We start from the raw sequence: 16,640 nt of genomic DNA on the forward strand, positions 1-16,640 counted from the left end.
CTTCTTGTCCGCGCAAATGTAACGAGTTGCCCCAGTGTCAACCCACCATTCCTTGGGATTTTCAACCAAATTAGCTTCAGACACCACAATAGAGAGATTAATGTTATTTACCCCGTCAGAGATGTAATCTAACTTTGTCACATTGACTTGATCGATAGTCTTGTTGGTTGTACTTCCACGATTTTTCTTAGGGCAGCGGCAATCAAAAGCACGATGTCTAGTCTTGCCACAGTTATAGCATTTTCCTTTGAACTTCTTATTGCCATTGTTGTCGCCTTGTTTAGGACCATCTCCAGCAAGCTTCCTCTTTTTGTTATGTGATTTGGGCATTTGTTCAACAACATTAGCCTTGGACTCAAAGGGGATTCTTACCATTCCTCTTTTCAGCCTTATGGTTATCTTCCTCAATTTTTAATCTTACAATTAGTTCATCCATAGTCATCTCTTTGCATTTATGTTTTAAATAATTTTTGAAATCTTTCCAAACCGGTGGTAATTTTTTCACTAATGCAGCAACTTAGAAAGACTCGCTAAAAGACATACCTTCAACATGAATATCATGCAAAATTAATTGAAAACTTTGAACTTGAGAAATTACCTTTGGGAGTCTACCATAACAAAGTCCAAAAATTTACTAATAACAATTTTTTTTTTTGTGCCGGCATCCTTTGTCTTGTATTTTTTCTCCAAAGAATTCCACAATTCTTTTGTTGTTTTCAGAGGACTGTAAAAATTATACAGCATGTTGTCAGGGCCATTGAGGATGTAGTTTCTGCACAGAAAATCATAATGTTTCCAGTCGTCTACAGCGGCAATAACTTGCCAATCTCTTTCATCTTCTTTCAGTACTGGAGCCTCTTCATGGAGAAACCGAGCCAGATTTAAAATTGTAAGATAGAACAGCATTTTCTGTTGTCATCTTTTAAACTTGGTGCCATTAAATTTTTTCCCTTTTTCTACATGATTTATTGGAACTTGAACATGGTTCTGGATAGGGACCGAAGTCGTTGTAACAATTGGAGTACTACTTCAGTTGCAGTAACCATAATATCTTATTACAAAAATCAGAAAAATCAAAACACAAATTAATTTTTTAGTTACTAAAACCAGAAAATAAATTATAACACAAAAATAATTTTACTTTTCTAGTTACTAAAACCAGAAAAATAAAATGTTACACACTAATTTTCTGTAACACTACTACACAAATTAATATTCTGAAATTGTTAATGACAAATAGTATATTAATATATTACTACTATTTGTCAAAGAAAATAAATTGTATATTACTACTATTTGTATTTTTCAACCAAAATATCACTTTGTAAAAGCACAGAAAATTAATACAATGAAGACACAGAAAATTGGTCTGTCTTAAGATTGTTGGACAATCTTCTTGCTTATTCAAAGAATGGATTAAAGAAAAGAGAGAGAGACTGTTTGATTACAAAAATCAAAACAGTGTATAAAAATAAATAAATAAAAACAGATTTTTATTTTGTTATAAAAACAAAATCAAAATCTAGAACAGGAAAAATAATTAAACAGAAAAGTAATCAAAGCACTTACCTTATTATTTTCTCGAAACAAATTTTTGATCAAGTCCAGTGTTTAACACTATGTCCTTAAAATAGATTTGTCCTCCCCATGATACTTTCAGATTGTGGACGTCTATCTCTCAGGATAAAATGATGAACAACGAATAATAGCAACACTACAAATTATTCGTACAACAAGCACACTTTATGTTTATACTCTTTCTTATAGGAAAAACTAATGCAACAAAATGCAGATATTAACAGCAGCAGAGAAGAACAAAAAATTGAATGAATAAACCAAATGAAGGCTTGCCTATTTATAGATGACTTGGTGGCTGTTCAGTTTGAATCCGATAGGTAGCAAACCTGTTTGAACAGGTATAGAACCTGTTCGGTTTGAATGAACAAATACAGAACTGTTTGGTTTGAATTTTGAACAGATTCTGAATCTATTCGGTTTTATTTCAAACAGATAGGAACCTGTTGGGTTTGAACTTGAACAAATATGAATCTGTTTGAAGAGGAAAAAATTTGAATTTCTGGACAGATTTTATTTTTTCCAAAAAATAAAAATAAATTCAAATGTTTTTTGCCCAAAAAGATAGATATTGGGCCGAATAAGCCCCACTTCACACCACGCACCCAAGCCCAGCTTGCACGACAGCGGCGCGCGTGTGTTTGTTTTGGGTCTAATGGGTCTAGCTCACTTTGCCCATAACTTCCCTCTCTACAAAACTTGAGTCCCCCTAGTGGCCTAACCCAAGTTCCAAACCCAAGTCTTATAAACCCACACCAAGGTCAAAGCAATGTAGGACAAGTCTTATTTTATACCTTAATGGAAATTTGACCAAAAACACCATTTTCGTGGAGCTCACTTTGGCTTCAATTTCTCATTCACCTTATAATGGTTTTAAGCAACCAAATATACCACGTAAATCACAACGCGGCATAGAACGCATTACCACTTAGACCCGTCAACTTTGATGCATAGGTCCCACCTAAAAATTAGACCAAAGTTGAGAAAAAAAATTGATTTTTCCAAAACTATTTCTAACATATTCATAATCCTACCGTAGTGTTTGTTTGTATTTATGTGTCAAAAAAAAAAAAAAAAAAAAAAAAGAGATAAATTGAGATTTAAATAAACTATAATTATTCTCATACTTTCTTAATCCCAACAATACTTGGCCAGGCAGAGAATGAGAAACACAAAAACAATATTACTGTATACTCGAATCTTTTATGCAAAAATATTAATGTATAATTTAGATATGATCTATGTATAGACTTTAATTACAATAATACAGCAATTCTTGATAAAATTCTCATCTCTTTCTGAGTAACTTAGATTTATTAACACAAAAATCATCATATCTAACCCTTTCAAACTTCTTAATTTGTTCAACTAATCCTTTTTTTTTTGTTTTTTGGTTCAACTAATCCTATTTGTCTTTTTAATAATCGAGTGTCTAGGCCATATTACCTTGTATGGACTGACCCAAGAAATTTATTACAGTTAGTAAATATTGAACTGAGACCTAAACGAAACACATTCCAAATTCCAAATCTCAAGTTATACCCACTAGGCCAACTCTTAAAATTAAAAATTAAAAGTTCAACTAAACCTATGAGTTGCATACATTAAATCCTAAAATCATAATGGGGGTAGTTTGAATAATTTTAAAAGTAGACTTAGGATTCGTTTGGGAAGAAGGGTTGGGTTGGGTTGGGTTTTGGGCTATTTTAATCACAAAAAGACAAAATAGGCTTTTTAGCTCAATAAGACAAAACATCACATCTAACCTATAATCATTACATTATTTCTCTCACAAAAAGTCGAAAAATCCAAAAAATCCTTCCCAAACGAGGTTTTTTAGCCCTAGGCTAAAATAGCCAAAAAGCCAAACCACTTCCCAAATGAACCCTTAGGTTAGGTCCACTTCTTCGATATTTTGAAAAGTCACTCACTCTATTTTAAGACTAAGCAAGGAATCCGTATAATCCGTAAACCGATCCGGTTCAATCCAATCCGGTAGGTTTGAATTGGTTTTTTGAATCTGTGGTTCGATTCCGAATTAGAAATTTAAAAATCCATAGTTCACAGATTGGTTTCGGATTGAACCTCATGGTTTCAGATTAGAACCAATCTGAACCGTATATAATAGTTTATATTTATACTATACACTTTCCCACATAATATCATTTCTTATTCCATATAAAAGGTAAACCCTAACCCTAATTCAACCTATCACACGCTTCTCATCTCTGTCTCGATATTCTCTCTCTCTTCTCTTTCTCAGACTGAGTTCTGTTGGTATGTTCTTGTGATTTCATCTCAAATCAAATCAGTGAGCTCTATCTCTCTCTCTCGTTGAGCTCTCTCTCTCTATATATATATATATATATATTCTTGTGATTTCATCTCAGATCAGATCGGTGGAATTCCATCTCAGATCAGATCGCGAGCGGCTTGGTCTCTTACTCTATCTCTCTTTCTCTCTGATGATGCAAAGGTTTCCAGACGGAGTGGGTCGGATCAATCCACACTTCCCCAACTGGTGTCCAAGAAGCCAAACCCACAGAGAGACCTGCACAAGAGTTCAACGGGGAGCGGGAAGTCCCCCACCGAACCCTCCGACGAGCAAGTTTGAATAGAGAAAGATAGGATGTATAGATAGATTGAAGATAGAAAAGCTTTACCTTTTTCTTGTCTTCGATACCTGCTTATATCCTCTGCTAATCATTTCGTTGTCCCTTCTAACCTGTCACCTTGGCCGAAAATCTATGCTCTAGCTTACCTTATACATGGTGAGGCCATTCTGTCCCGACAGTGAGAGGTTATCGCAATAAATGCTGCAGGAAAACTCATTAATGGCTGATGTGTGGTGCAATAAATTTGCAGGATCTTTGTCTGCTGATGTGGGTGATTCTCTACTTGCCAAGTATTTAGATGTCATTGGTGTTTGGTGTAACACTGGGTTTCACGAGTGTTGGGCTTTAGTATTTGAATCATGGATTGAATCTTAGGTGGTGGACCATATCCTTTATGAGCTTACTCATGTCACTCTCTATTCTTGTGATTTCATCTCAGATCAGATCGATGGAATTCCATATCAGATCAGATCGCTAGCGACTTGGTCTCTCTCTCTCTCTCTCTTGAAATGTAACCCATTAACAGAGGCTAAAAAGCCACACTCTGTTACTGGTGCAGGCTGCTCTTGATAAGGGTAAGAACTCGGATAGGAATGAAATGTTGGATGAAGATGCAAGTCAGGGATTGGAATCTATTGAGTCAATGGTATCTCAGTTGAATGACCTTGCTATCTCTGCAAATTCTGCTGTGGTTGCACCTCTCTTAAACTCAACACAATGTTCAACCCCTTCAGATCTTCTTCCAGATATTGATAAAAAAATTAGAGCACTAAAAAGAAAGGTGCATGTTTTATAATTGAATCATATCTTTATTATAATCTCTACCTTTTTATTTGTTGTTGGCCATTGATTGATATGTCATATGTCATATATCATATATCATATATCATATTCATGGTCTTGCGATAGATAATATTGTTTAATCATTTCCAATTATTTATTGCTTCTGTTTGTGGAGTTTTGTTGCTTTTGTTTGTCTAAAGTCAATTTTCTTATTACTTTTATTTAATGTTATGTTTAGTTTTAATACAAAAGAGAATTTTGTTTTGTGTAATGTATATCCAATTTTATTATTTTTGTTTGCTATTTTTGTTTATTGCTTTTAAATGTTTTATATATATATTTTTTTTTGTTATTTAATTATGCGAATCTGTGATCCTAAACCGATCTAATCCATGTTTAAATGAATTGATTCGAATTTATTTCACAATTTAAACAGATTTGATTAATTCTAATTTTTCAAGAACTGTAAATAACAGATTGATTTTGATTTTATCCAAATCCCAATCATGCTCACCCCTACTTTATTTGACTATAGTTAGATTTTTTTCTTTTTTTTAAGAAGACTTATCAGTCGGTCCTATTAACTAAACTTATTTATTTACATGTCTCAAATGATAAATTTATCATTATAAATTTATCATTATAAATTTATTCATAAACATAAGAGAAACTAATAAATTTATTACTGAATAAAAAATCAATAGGACCTTAATGATACTAGTTGGTAATTACCCCTTTTTTTAAGCACTTCATTTAAAATAGAGAAAAAGGTGAGCCTCGCCTACTTAAGAATTGCATTTGCCAAACGTTCAAAGGTTTAAAATAATTTAACTTATGGCCCCCAAAACAAATTTTTGTTTTTTTTCCCAATCAGACCCTAAAACCTATATTTTACATCCAACTAAATTCTTATTAAAAGCAACATCGTTAACATATTCTGGTTACAGTCCTGAGTTTTTTCTTTGGGTTCATGGTTACAGTCATTAGTTGATTGCTAATCCTATCCTGAAAAAAAATGTAGAACAATTTCATTTTCAATTTTCTTTTATATCAAAACTGGGAGAAACACAAAAACAAAGACCTACACATTTTTTTCTGACTCGCACAACAACGTACCTATTCAGTAGTCCTAGAATATCATGTGATATTGCTAATGTAATGTTCCAAATCAATCATGTAGCAAAAAATGCTGATTAGGTAGTTGAGAGACAAAAAATAACCTATTTAGTGTGTATGATATCTTTTCATTTGTCGAGAATACTATGTAGACAACATCGGATAATATCTAATAAATTTTCCACAGCAGGAGAATAATCTATTGAAACTTGACACTCCACACTGATTAGCAGATAAAACACATTCACACCACAGCCAAATCCCAAGCATTGTAACATAACAAGCGAACATACATATATATAGTCTGCTACAAATCAGTTTGATTGATACAAAAGTGCTTCTAGGCTGTATTTACACTGTAACCGCTCTTATCAACAAGCAGCAAATGACAGTTATGGCATGTATACCTTTGTATAGAGAACACCCGACACATAATAGAGAACAGAATCAATGGAGGTTGGTCATTAAGATTGATCAAACCTACTTCAAATCATGCACTGAAACCCTTGTGAAGCGAGCTCCAATGACCCGAAGGAATGGTGATGCAAGCTTGTGCCGACGCCTCAGCCATCTGTTCCTTCTGGATTCCAGCATTGCAGATGTTAGCTACGGAGCGCATGTGTTTCATCCCGTATTGGGATAGTGATCCACAATGTGTCTCAAATGTCCTCACCTGCACAAAACACACCAAAAGCAATTATTAATTGCCTCAAGATATAACAGTTGTCTGAAACAATTATCTTCCTTGTGGCAGGGTAGCATAATGATTTTCGTCTTTCTCTATCCCTGGATAACGATAGCAACTGAATCAGAAACCCCATCTCCATCCCTCTAAGGAGGGGGATTTGGTAATTGCAATTTTAGCAACTTTTTTACTTTTTTATAATCTAAAAAAACTGATGCGCTTGATAATTGCTAAAATGTTATATTTTTTTCGTCTTTTCAGACTTACTTTTTGGTGAGAAATTACCATATTTCCCTTATAGCATTATAGAGCCCTTGTAGGGACAAGGTGCAATTCCTGAAAGGTTGAGGGTATATTGTCTTTTCATAAATTTGCTGAAAAACTTCTCTTTTTTTTTCTTTTTCTTTTTTTTAAATTTGTGAAACCATCTCTAACAGGCTTATTTGCTCGGAATTTTTATCCAAAAAGCTGCTTTTTTAGGAGATCCAAACAGAGCCAAAATATCGTTAAACATCATTCTTGGGCAGCTTTTGAGGTCAAATAGGGGTATTAGCCGAGTTGAGTAATTTATGGCGATTAAGATAAAATGGAAAAGAACAATGCTGATAAAGGATAAGGTTAGAACTGAAAATTTACCAGAGTTTTAAGACAGTCCCAGTCATCAACAAGAGGTTGCCCTGAAGGCCGGACAGTATTCAGCACCTCAGGACCCTTCTCAATTCCAAATAAAAGCTTTCCGACCATCTTCATGCTATTGTCTATGTGCATTCTGTGTGACATGGCCTCAACAAACTGCTTCTGAGCTTCAAGTTTCCTGGGAGAGCCTTCTGGAGCCTTGCGGAACTGTCAACAACAGTAGAAAAGACACAGCTGTTCAGGTACAGAAAGGAAGAAATTTCATTGTTCTAACACAACCAATCAAAGCATGAGACCTATCCAGCACCCCACCGCACTCCCTTCCTCTTGGGAGCTTCTAATTTCACACCACACTTTGTCTCAGTTCATACCATTTGTGCCGTTCGGACATCAACTTCCAAACAAAAATAAATTGTTTCTAAACAAAAAACAATTATTCAAATCAAATATTAACTGCCGAAACGGTTTCTACCCAAACAATTCATATTTGTTCGGAAGTTCGTATCCGAACAAAAAAATGGTGTGAACTTAGAATTTCTGTAGTGTGCGAATATAACCTCCCCCTCCTCATTCTCTATTTTGCTAAAAGCAGCCGAATTTTCCCTTTCCCTCACCTTCAAAGTTTTAAAGCATTAACTTGCACTACCCCTTTAAATCCAACCCTAACCAGTTATCTTGTTTTGCACATGTCAGTATTTGTCTTAGCAGCTAAACAGCTGCTTCTGGTAGTTCCAATGTTTCCAAGAACTGACTGTGCCTGCCATTTCTATTGAAGAAATGCTCAATAAGAGATTTATTTATTTCTTATTTTTCTAAGAGACTTCTGGTAGATGTTCTGTTGGTCTGCCTGCAGCCTCAAGGTTTTGCCATAGTGCTTATTTCTCAACTCTTCAAGACTCCAACACTTGTTCCACTCACCCAATCTCAGCATCCTAATCTAGATCACACCTATCTTTTAAAAGGACTTGCAACAACAAATATACATGGCAAAAGTATTGCAGTAGTTAGATATGTGATATACACAAAAGGTTGTATGCAAACCTTGTCCCAGAAATGTAGAAGATCAGCATCACGCTGGTTAACAGCTTTTGAAGGTGGCAGCAGGAAGTTGTCATTCACAAAAGAGTAGTTATCATTTGCAGGATTTGTGCCCATATAAAGGAAAAGATCTTCCTTGCTAAGTTGTAGATCGCCAAATTGCATGACATGGGAACCATAAGCAGAATTTCCATTTGCCGTTCTCATTTTAACCTGAAAACGAAAACATAGCATAAAGTCAATTGTAGACTATAACATATAAAGGAGGACATCTAAGAATTTGCCCAGGACGACCCTTCAGACACAAACTCTATACCCGTATGCACTAGTGATTCATATGAAGAAATTATAGGCCCCCAATTTATGCATATGTGGTAACAAACATCTACTCCAAACTTTTTAAGAGAAACATGATGTGCTTTTACTGAACTTTTCAAAGAATGACGCATGTCACAAGCTCTTACCAGTTCATACTGCTGCCGCAAAGTTTCAGTCCGCAGATTCTTAGCGTCACTGTTCACAAGGTCATAATTAATTAACATTAGCAGAAAATTTAAACAATATGAATAGTTCAAGCAAGTTTTCATTTCCACAACATGACATAACTTCTAAACAGCAATGATCAGATGATTGAGCCAAGCCAATCAAAGCAAAAGTTGCATAAGATGGTATTATTATAGCTCAAGTTAGATGCATATCATCTAGGGTGGACATGAAGTAATTTGAATTCCAACATAAGTTTTCAACAACTCAGTCAAACCATCTATTACACAACTTCCTTCAATTTTGAAGGTTATGCATTATAGTTAAGATTACTTTTAATATTATTTAACATGATCCTTTGGGTACTTAATTTTTCCTCTTCAATGACAGAACAGAACTTAGCAAATCAGAAAAGTTGTGCATACCTGTCCTCCATCCAGGCAACACTATACAAGTCACCCAAACAGGTTTCGTATTCTTCAGGAGGACTAGGATCCTCTCCAGGGCAGTAGGTTCCCCAACTACTCTCTTCTGCATTAGCCGCTGTGGTTGCATAAATATTTAAACCTTTTGGCAGCAGACCCTCAAAAATACTCCCAGATTCACAAGCTTCAAGATAAAATACCTGCAATGTGGTCCAAAATTTTTAATTTCACCAAGACTAATGTTAAATTTCATTTAGCAAATGACAGTAAATTTGTAGTTTACCATGCTTTTATAGGTCCCAGAAGCATGCTTCTTTTTCAAGACGTCTATCAGATCGTTTGCATAAAGGAAAGGACTGGTAGGCATTCCTGAGAACATATCACAAGATGCATACTAAGCAGAGATAATTATCCAAAAACATGTCTTAAAATAAGAGTCATAATGACTAAAATCACATAAAATAAAATAGGCAAAATCTCTGTTGCCCAATGGTTAAGTACATTTTTCTTATTTTCCAGTGTATCAACAGAGAAGTACACCAATATGTGAAAATAAAAACATAGATATTTCAGGTTGACATACTGAGAAGACCTCAAAGCCCAAACTGGACCTTCTGCCAGGTGTAGTCAACATTGCTTCCTATGCTTTTTTTTTTTTAAATTACTTCTACTCGCCAAGAAAAACGCATGGGGTATTGACCAAAACATTAGGTTTATGATTTATAATGAAAAAAAAAATTAAATTTATTACTTTGGAAAAGAGAGTGGGTGTAGGGGGAGCAGGCAAGAGAAGGAGAGGGGAGAAGGCTGAGGAGAATAAGCAGCTTTATTCTAACAGTAGTGATATACAAGCTAGCAAATTTCACAAACTTTTCTCACTTACATGAGTTGTTCCAATCATATAACTTTAGTGGGTCCCATTTCAAGTTCAATTTCTGCAAGCCACATCTGTGAATTTGTATAGTATTTTCCCCATTCTAATTTGAATGTTTACCTATCAAAATTTGAGCCTAGACTGTATATTCTAAGGGAAGAGAGAAAAAAATTTCAAGTGAACAAATTATATTTGTAAATTGCCGTCGCAAGACATCCAAGAACTAAGTCAATAAATGTAAATCGGTTATTTCCTTTTGAACAAGGGGCTCCCGAACATTTTCATTTCCTATAAGAGTGGCTAGGTAAGTATCACCCCTTTCGCACACTTTGATGAATCTAAAGTCCAGAAACCAACTTTACCCTTTTCTGTTTTATATGAAGTTTAATATCAAAATAAAGCACAAGAACAGATTTTGGACTGAGGCTTCAGAAATCTCTTAATCACCTGAATTCCATACACCTAGATCAGAAATATAACCCCTTTTTTTTGGGCTTTCCATGATAAATATATTAGAAATACACCAAAATAGATTAAATACAGAGTTCCTACACCGTAAAATTCCAAGACCATCCAGATAGAGATTTTTTTGAATTGGTGATAGACCAAGTTGCTAAACGATCCTCTCTTCTAGCATACAGGAAGTCCACAGTATATTTTTTAGGTTCCTTATTTTCTCAAATATAGATACAGATGAATAGTCAATCCAAGCAACCAACAAAATGCAGACTGAATGCTTGAGAGAGAGAGTGCTTACTCACCAAGCACCCCAGGACCCCCATGATCACTGTAAAATATGAAAATATGGTCAGTTGGACCACTATCCACAACCTTTCCACTTCCCCCTGTAAGAGCAGTCTTATTTCCGAGGATAACAGAAAAGAAGTTGTTAACAGTGACATTTTCCCCGGTATAATCCTGCTCAAACAAAAACCCACCAAATGAGCAAGAAAGAATACAATTTCATTAATTTAAAATTGACCTAATGCACAAAAAGAACACAGACCTTTGGCACTCCTTTGTATACATCATCACCATGTGGACTGTTGATTATGATTCCAGGCCTGGGGTTCTCTTCATTTTGAGCAATGTCATCATACATGAAAACAATGATGTTTTCATCTTTAAGCCCACCTTTCTTTAGGAGTTGATATGCATGACAAACATCAGCCTAAAAAAGAAAACTATAAAATATTAGAATCAATAAATGAAAGGGAAAACACAAAAAATAAAAGTAAGCCCTAGACAGAACACACATAAATACGTCATGAGATTCATGATATTAAACTGTGGAGGTACATGGAATCGAGGAAATATATTGTTAAAATTGATGTATGTATTATTGATTGATATCTAATTGATTAATTACAATTCCTATACAATCTATATATAGAAGAAAATGTGGTAGTAGGTGTAGTGGAGGTGATAGTGGGTTAGGTGAAGTGGAGTGTGTGGTGAAGTGGAGGTAGGTGAAGTGGAGTGTGTGGTGGAATAGGTGAAGGTAAAGATGGGAAATTCTAACAGCCCCCCGCAAACTCAAGGAGGAGAGAAACTAACCAACTTGAGTTTGGAGAGAGTAACAAAACAAGAAAATACATAAAAATAAAAAAGGATAGGAGACACTGTATGGTCGTGTCAGACCGTTGGTGAAGACACTGTATGGGGTGTCATAACGTTGTAGAGGACACTGTATGGTGGTGTCAGACCGATGTAGAAGACAGTTTATGGGGTCATGTCGGACCGTTGTAGAAGACAGTTTATGGGGTCATGTCGGACCGTTGTAGAAGACAGTTTATGGGGTCATGTCGGACCGTTGTAGAAGACAGTTTATGAGGTCATGTCGGACCGTTGTAGAAGACAATGTTGTGACAGTTTACAGAGTCTTGTCGGACCCTTGGTGAAGACACTGACCGGAATCTATGTCGGGACAGTTTACAGAGTCTTGTCGGACCCATAAAGGAGCTAACCGGAATCAATGTCGGGACAGTTTACAGAGTCTTGTCGGACCCTTGTAGAAAACAATGTTGTGACAGTTTACAGAGTCTTGTCGGACCCTTGTAGAAACTAACCGGAATCTATGTCGGGACAGTTTACAGAGTCTTGTCGGACCCTTGTAGAAACTAACCGGAATCTATGTCGGGACAGTTTACAGAGTCTTGTCGGACCCATAAAGGAGCTAACCGGAATCAATGTCGGGACAGTTTACAGAGTCTTGTCGGACCCTTAAAAAGTCGCACCCTCAAAAGGTGTGCCCAATTCATAAAAAGGCGTGCCATCAAAAGGCGTGCCATCAAAAGACGTGCCATCAAAAGGCGTGCCCACTTTATCAAAAGATGTGCCATGAAAAGGCGTGCCAGTTTGTCGGGCGTCAAGAGGCGCGCGATGCGCGTGGCAGCCTCGGCTATTTAACCAAGACGAAGGCTGAGGCTGAGGCTGAGGCATACCATTCTGAAACCTCTGAAACCAACCCTTCTCTGAAAAACTCTGCGTTGTGCTGAGAGAGAGAGTCTGTAACACTCTGTTGCGAGAGATAGTCTGTAATACTCGGTTGCTGAGAGAGAGAGTCTGTAACACTCTATTGCGAGAGATAGTCTGTAATACTCGGTTGCCCAGAAAATGGCCTCGTCTTCCCGGAGTCTGCTCACTCTCTTTCCAGACCTCAACGAGTCAACAAGAGAGAAAACTGGTGCGGTGTCCCGTGAACCTCAACCAAACACCACTGGGTTTGCTCCGTTGAACTTTCCGATGCAGTCGGTGGAGCAAAAAATGGCAGTGCAGTCGGATGTGGAGGCCAATCAGTATACTTTGAAGGCATGTGTGGAAAGCATGACGGCGGTCACAAACTTGTCGAACCGGCTGCAGAGTAGGACAAATGAGGTGCAGCAATTAAACTCCCAGCTGGCTCTGCTCCAACGCATGTATAAGGATGCGCGAGCAGAGATAAGCGTGCTAAGGGCAGAAAACAAGGAGCTGAAGCGGAAGGCCACCGTGATGTTCCGATTTGGAGGGCCGCCATATGCTGCAGTGGAGGAGCAGGGAGTAGTGATCATGCCCAGTGGAGGGGGAAACACGGAGGCAACACCGGCAAGGGCCGTCCAGGACGGAGGCAAGAAGAAGAGACTGGTGGCAGAGTAGAGAAGGGAAAAAAAAATCCCACTGTGGGTGTGGTTGTGTTTGTTTGTTTGTTGTTGTTGTTGTTGTTGTTGTTTTTTTTTTTTTTTTTTTTTTTTTTTTTTTATGTAAAATTGTGATCGGGGTGGATCCCGTCATAACAAAAATGATAAGGTTGTGGAATGAAAACCGAGATGGTTGTTTTTTGTTTTTTTTTTTTTTTTTTTTTTTTATCAATGTTTCATTATTATACAAAAGATAGAAAAAAAAAAATAAAATAAAATAAAATAAAATAAAAGTAGGGATAGAAAAAAAAATATGTTATAATAATATAAAATAAAGAGAGGAAAAGTGGACGGGTAGGTGTGGGTTGTATTGGTGTTGTATAATAATAATAATAATAATAATAATAAGAATAAAAAAAAAATAGGTATGGTGGAATGTTGGGTCAAAAAAAAGTAGAATAGAAGAAAATAAAAAAAAACAGGTGCACATGGGTTGGAAAGAGTTGGAAAGAGTGGGTGTAAAGTGAGAGAGAGAGAGAGTATTTTAATCATTGAGAGATGAATCTGTTTTTTTTTTTTTTTTTTTTTTTTTTTTTTTTTTTTTTGAAAGAAGAAAGATAAAATAAAAAAAGGATAATGGGATGCGTAATAATGAGTCGGTGGGGGCGGTGATGAAGGTGCAGAGAGAAAGGAAGAGGATGAGAAGGGTTGGAGAGGAGAATGTGAGGTGGGTTTTCATGGCCATCATTGATGAAGGTTCGAATGCACTGTTGGGGAGGTGTGACAGCCGGCGGAGCTTGTCCACGGAACATTTGTTGTCCAAGACCAGAACCACCTGAAATTCTAACATATATCAACCCCCTTTTTCTAGTCGTTAACCTTTGTCTCCTTCCAATCATTGTTAAGAAAACTCTCAGCATCCTTTACTTTTTCTTTTTTTTTTATAAGTCTTCATTATTTATTTAAAACTACAATCAATCACTTCCTGCATTCCAGAAACATCAATCATAACCACGTTTGCCAAGTCTTGTTCACAAACTAAACAGTATTTCTCATAAGGTGAAATAGCATGAATGAATGGCATGATGTGAATTTATGAATCCATCCAGATGAAAAACAACCTGTATGCCACTGCATATAAGGACTAATTAAAGAACGTTCATCAAAGTTAAAGTTAATACAAAACTGTGGTGGTAGAAACTCGCTCATCTACATCGGAAAGTGGACAGCAACAAACAAAGATTTAACATAATGCAAGTCCGACAAAAATATCCATTGAAAGATTAGAAGAATAACATAGCTAAGCTAAACAACACAAGTCACAATGCCGCATATGAAATTCAGATAAAGCTATCACGCAGTATGTTGCGTAGCATTCACTAAAATGAGTTTAGTACACCATTAAGTAGCCATCCAATTAAAAATAATATATACAACATCAACTTCCAACTATTGGGCCCACAAAGAGAGCTCCACTGTATCCGAGGTATGATCAGCATGATTAGTTGAAGTGATCTCCCTGCATAGGGCAACCCCCCCCCCAAAAAAAAAACACCGATGACTGGTGACAATTTCAATTGGCATGCTATTCAAGTAGTTTGGAGAACATATCCTCTAAATTAATCAGCAACTCCATCTGTCATCCTGTTGTTAAGTGAGGAAAAGTAGAGAACAAAAAATCACATATAATCTAAGTCACGTTGTTTTTCCTTCACCAGTCAAACAAGTCTTTGGTTTAAAATTATGCCCACGAAAGGAAAAACAAAGGATTATAATTTATAAACTTTCCTTACTTTTCCCCTCAAAAGCTTCACCCTGGAACACTTTCCTCCCCAACCAAACAGAACATCAAGCTTTCACTAATTTTTGTTGCACCAATTTCCATAAAACCAAAGAATTACAGTAATTTACAGGAGCAATAGAACCAGTACTTTTTTAAAACTAGATATATAAACACTTCTGGACTACTAGTTTTTGTCTGAAATACCTACATAAACTGAAACCATGAAGTTCAATAAATTTTTACTAATTCGAGCTCATTCTATCAAACAAGATTATTAGAAAATTAGACATAGCAAATCAAACCAAACCCTTGTGTCCCAATCAATCGGGGGTAAATGTTATATACTCAATTAAATTCAAATGGTTTCAATTTTTTATTTATTTATTTTTTAAATTAGACGGAAAAAAAGTACCAAGTTTTTCTTTTTCCCATTTTTTTACGGAAAACAACCATAAAAATAAACCCTAAGAGACAACGATCAACGGCAAAGAGCAAAATTAAGATAATCGCACCAACCAAACACGAATTGTTTAGATAATCAAGCTCGAATTGTTTAGATAATCAAGCTCGGATTAATCAAATGCAGAATCACCTGGTGCCTATAATTCCAGTATCCATTAGATCCCGCAATCAAAACAGCCCATCTCGTCCCTACAGAATCATCCCCATCATCATCGGCACCACCACCGCTATTGAAGAATCTCGAAGCTTCCGAAGGCAATCTGATCAAGTCGTCGGGGATTTCGCGGCCGTCGACAGCCAACAAAGAGAGTACGAGAACGGTGGCAGCGAGGCGGATCATGGCGGTTTCCGGCGAGACGAGGGTTGTTGAAGGCGGTGCTTGTGGGGCATATATAGTGTAGTGTGTGTGGATTGGTACATTGGATATTGGATTGAGGAGTCAAGGTTTTACTTTTTTAACGCGTGGTATGACGTGGAATGTTGAGAACCGTCGATTTGAAGATGATTCGAAGATGGTAATTTGATTGCTTCAAGATTGGGTTATTTAAGTGGGTCCCACAAGTTAGAGTTGCTTTTGATTGGCCAACCGGAGAGAGTGGGGTGCCGTGCCGTGGCGTGTCTCACTGTCAGATTGCCTGGTAGTTGGGAATGGTAAGTGGTTTTCTCACTCGCAACTAAAATATTTTAGTAAATTACAATGAGTTCCCTAAAGTTCAATAAACTTGCAAAAAAAAATAATAAAAAAAAAGGAAATTTATTTCTTGAAATTGAGTAAAAGGAAACTGATTCTCTCTAGTGTGCTGTTTGGATCCATAGGGTTCATTACGGATCTTATTTTAATAATTTAAATTATACAATATGTAAAATTTATTAAACGATTCAAATTATTGAAACATGACTCGTGCCCCCACAAACTCAACAACACATTTCAATTTGATCTCAGATTAGAGAAAAATCTAACTCTTAAGCGTCTCCCAATAAAAACTTCATTTAAAGTTTAGTTTCAACTTACAATGACCTTCTTGAAATTTAATGAAATTAAAGAAAAT

General features: G+C 36.2%; 1 protein-coding gene across 1 annotated transcript; it reads right to left on the bottom strand.

The window, feature by feature from the left end:
- Positions 1-6,358: 6,358 nt before the first annotated feature.
- GAMMA-VPE (gamma vacuolar processing enzyme) lies at positions 6,359-16,375 on the bottom strand. The gene is made up of 9 exons (XM_082895200.1): positions 15,722-16,375; positions 11,237-11,401; positions 10,992-11,148; positions 9,640-9,725; positions 9,357-9,556; positions 8,913-8,961; positions 8,452-8,661; positions 7,411-7,617; positions 6,359-6,762 (listed from the first exon to the last, which is right to left on the bottom strand). The coding sequence occupies exons 1-9, from the start codon at positions 15,929-15,931 to the stop codon at positions 6,580-6,582; spliced, it is 1,467 nt and encodes a 488-aa protein (XP_082751326.1). The 5' UTR covers positions 15,932-16,375; the 3' UTR covers positions 6,359-6,579.
- Between the last annotated feature and the right edge of the window lie 265 nt (positions 16,376-16,640).

This window comes from Camellia sinensis, chromosome 11 (genome assembly GCF_055761805.1).
Source record: "Camellia sinensis isolate YWXY chromosome 11, ASM5576180v1, whole genome shotgun sequence".
NCBI lineage: Eukaryota > Viridiplantae > Streptophyta > Magnoliopsida > Ericales > Theaceae > Camellia > Camellia sinensis.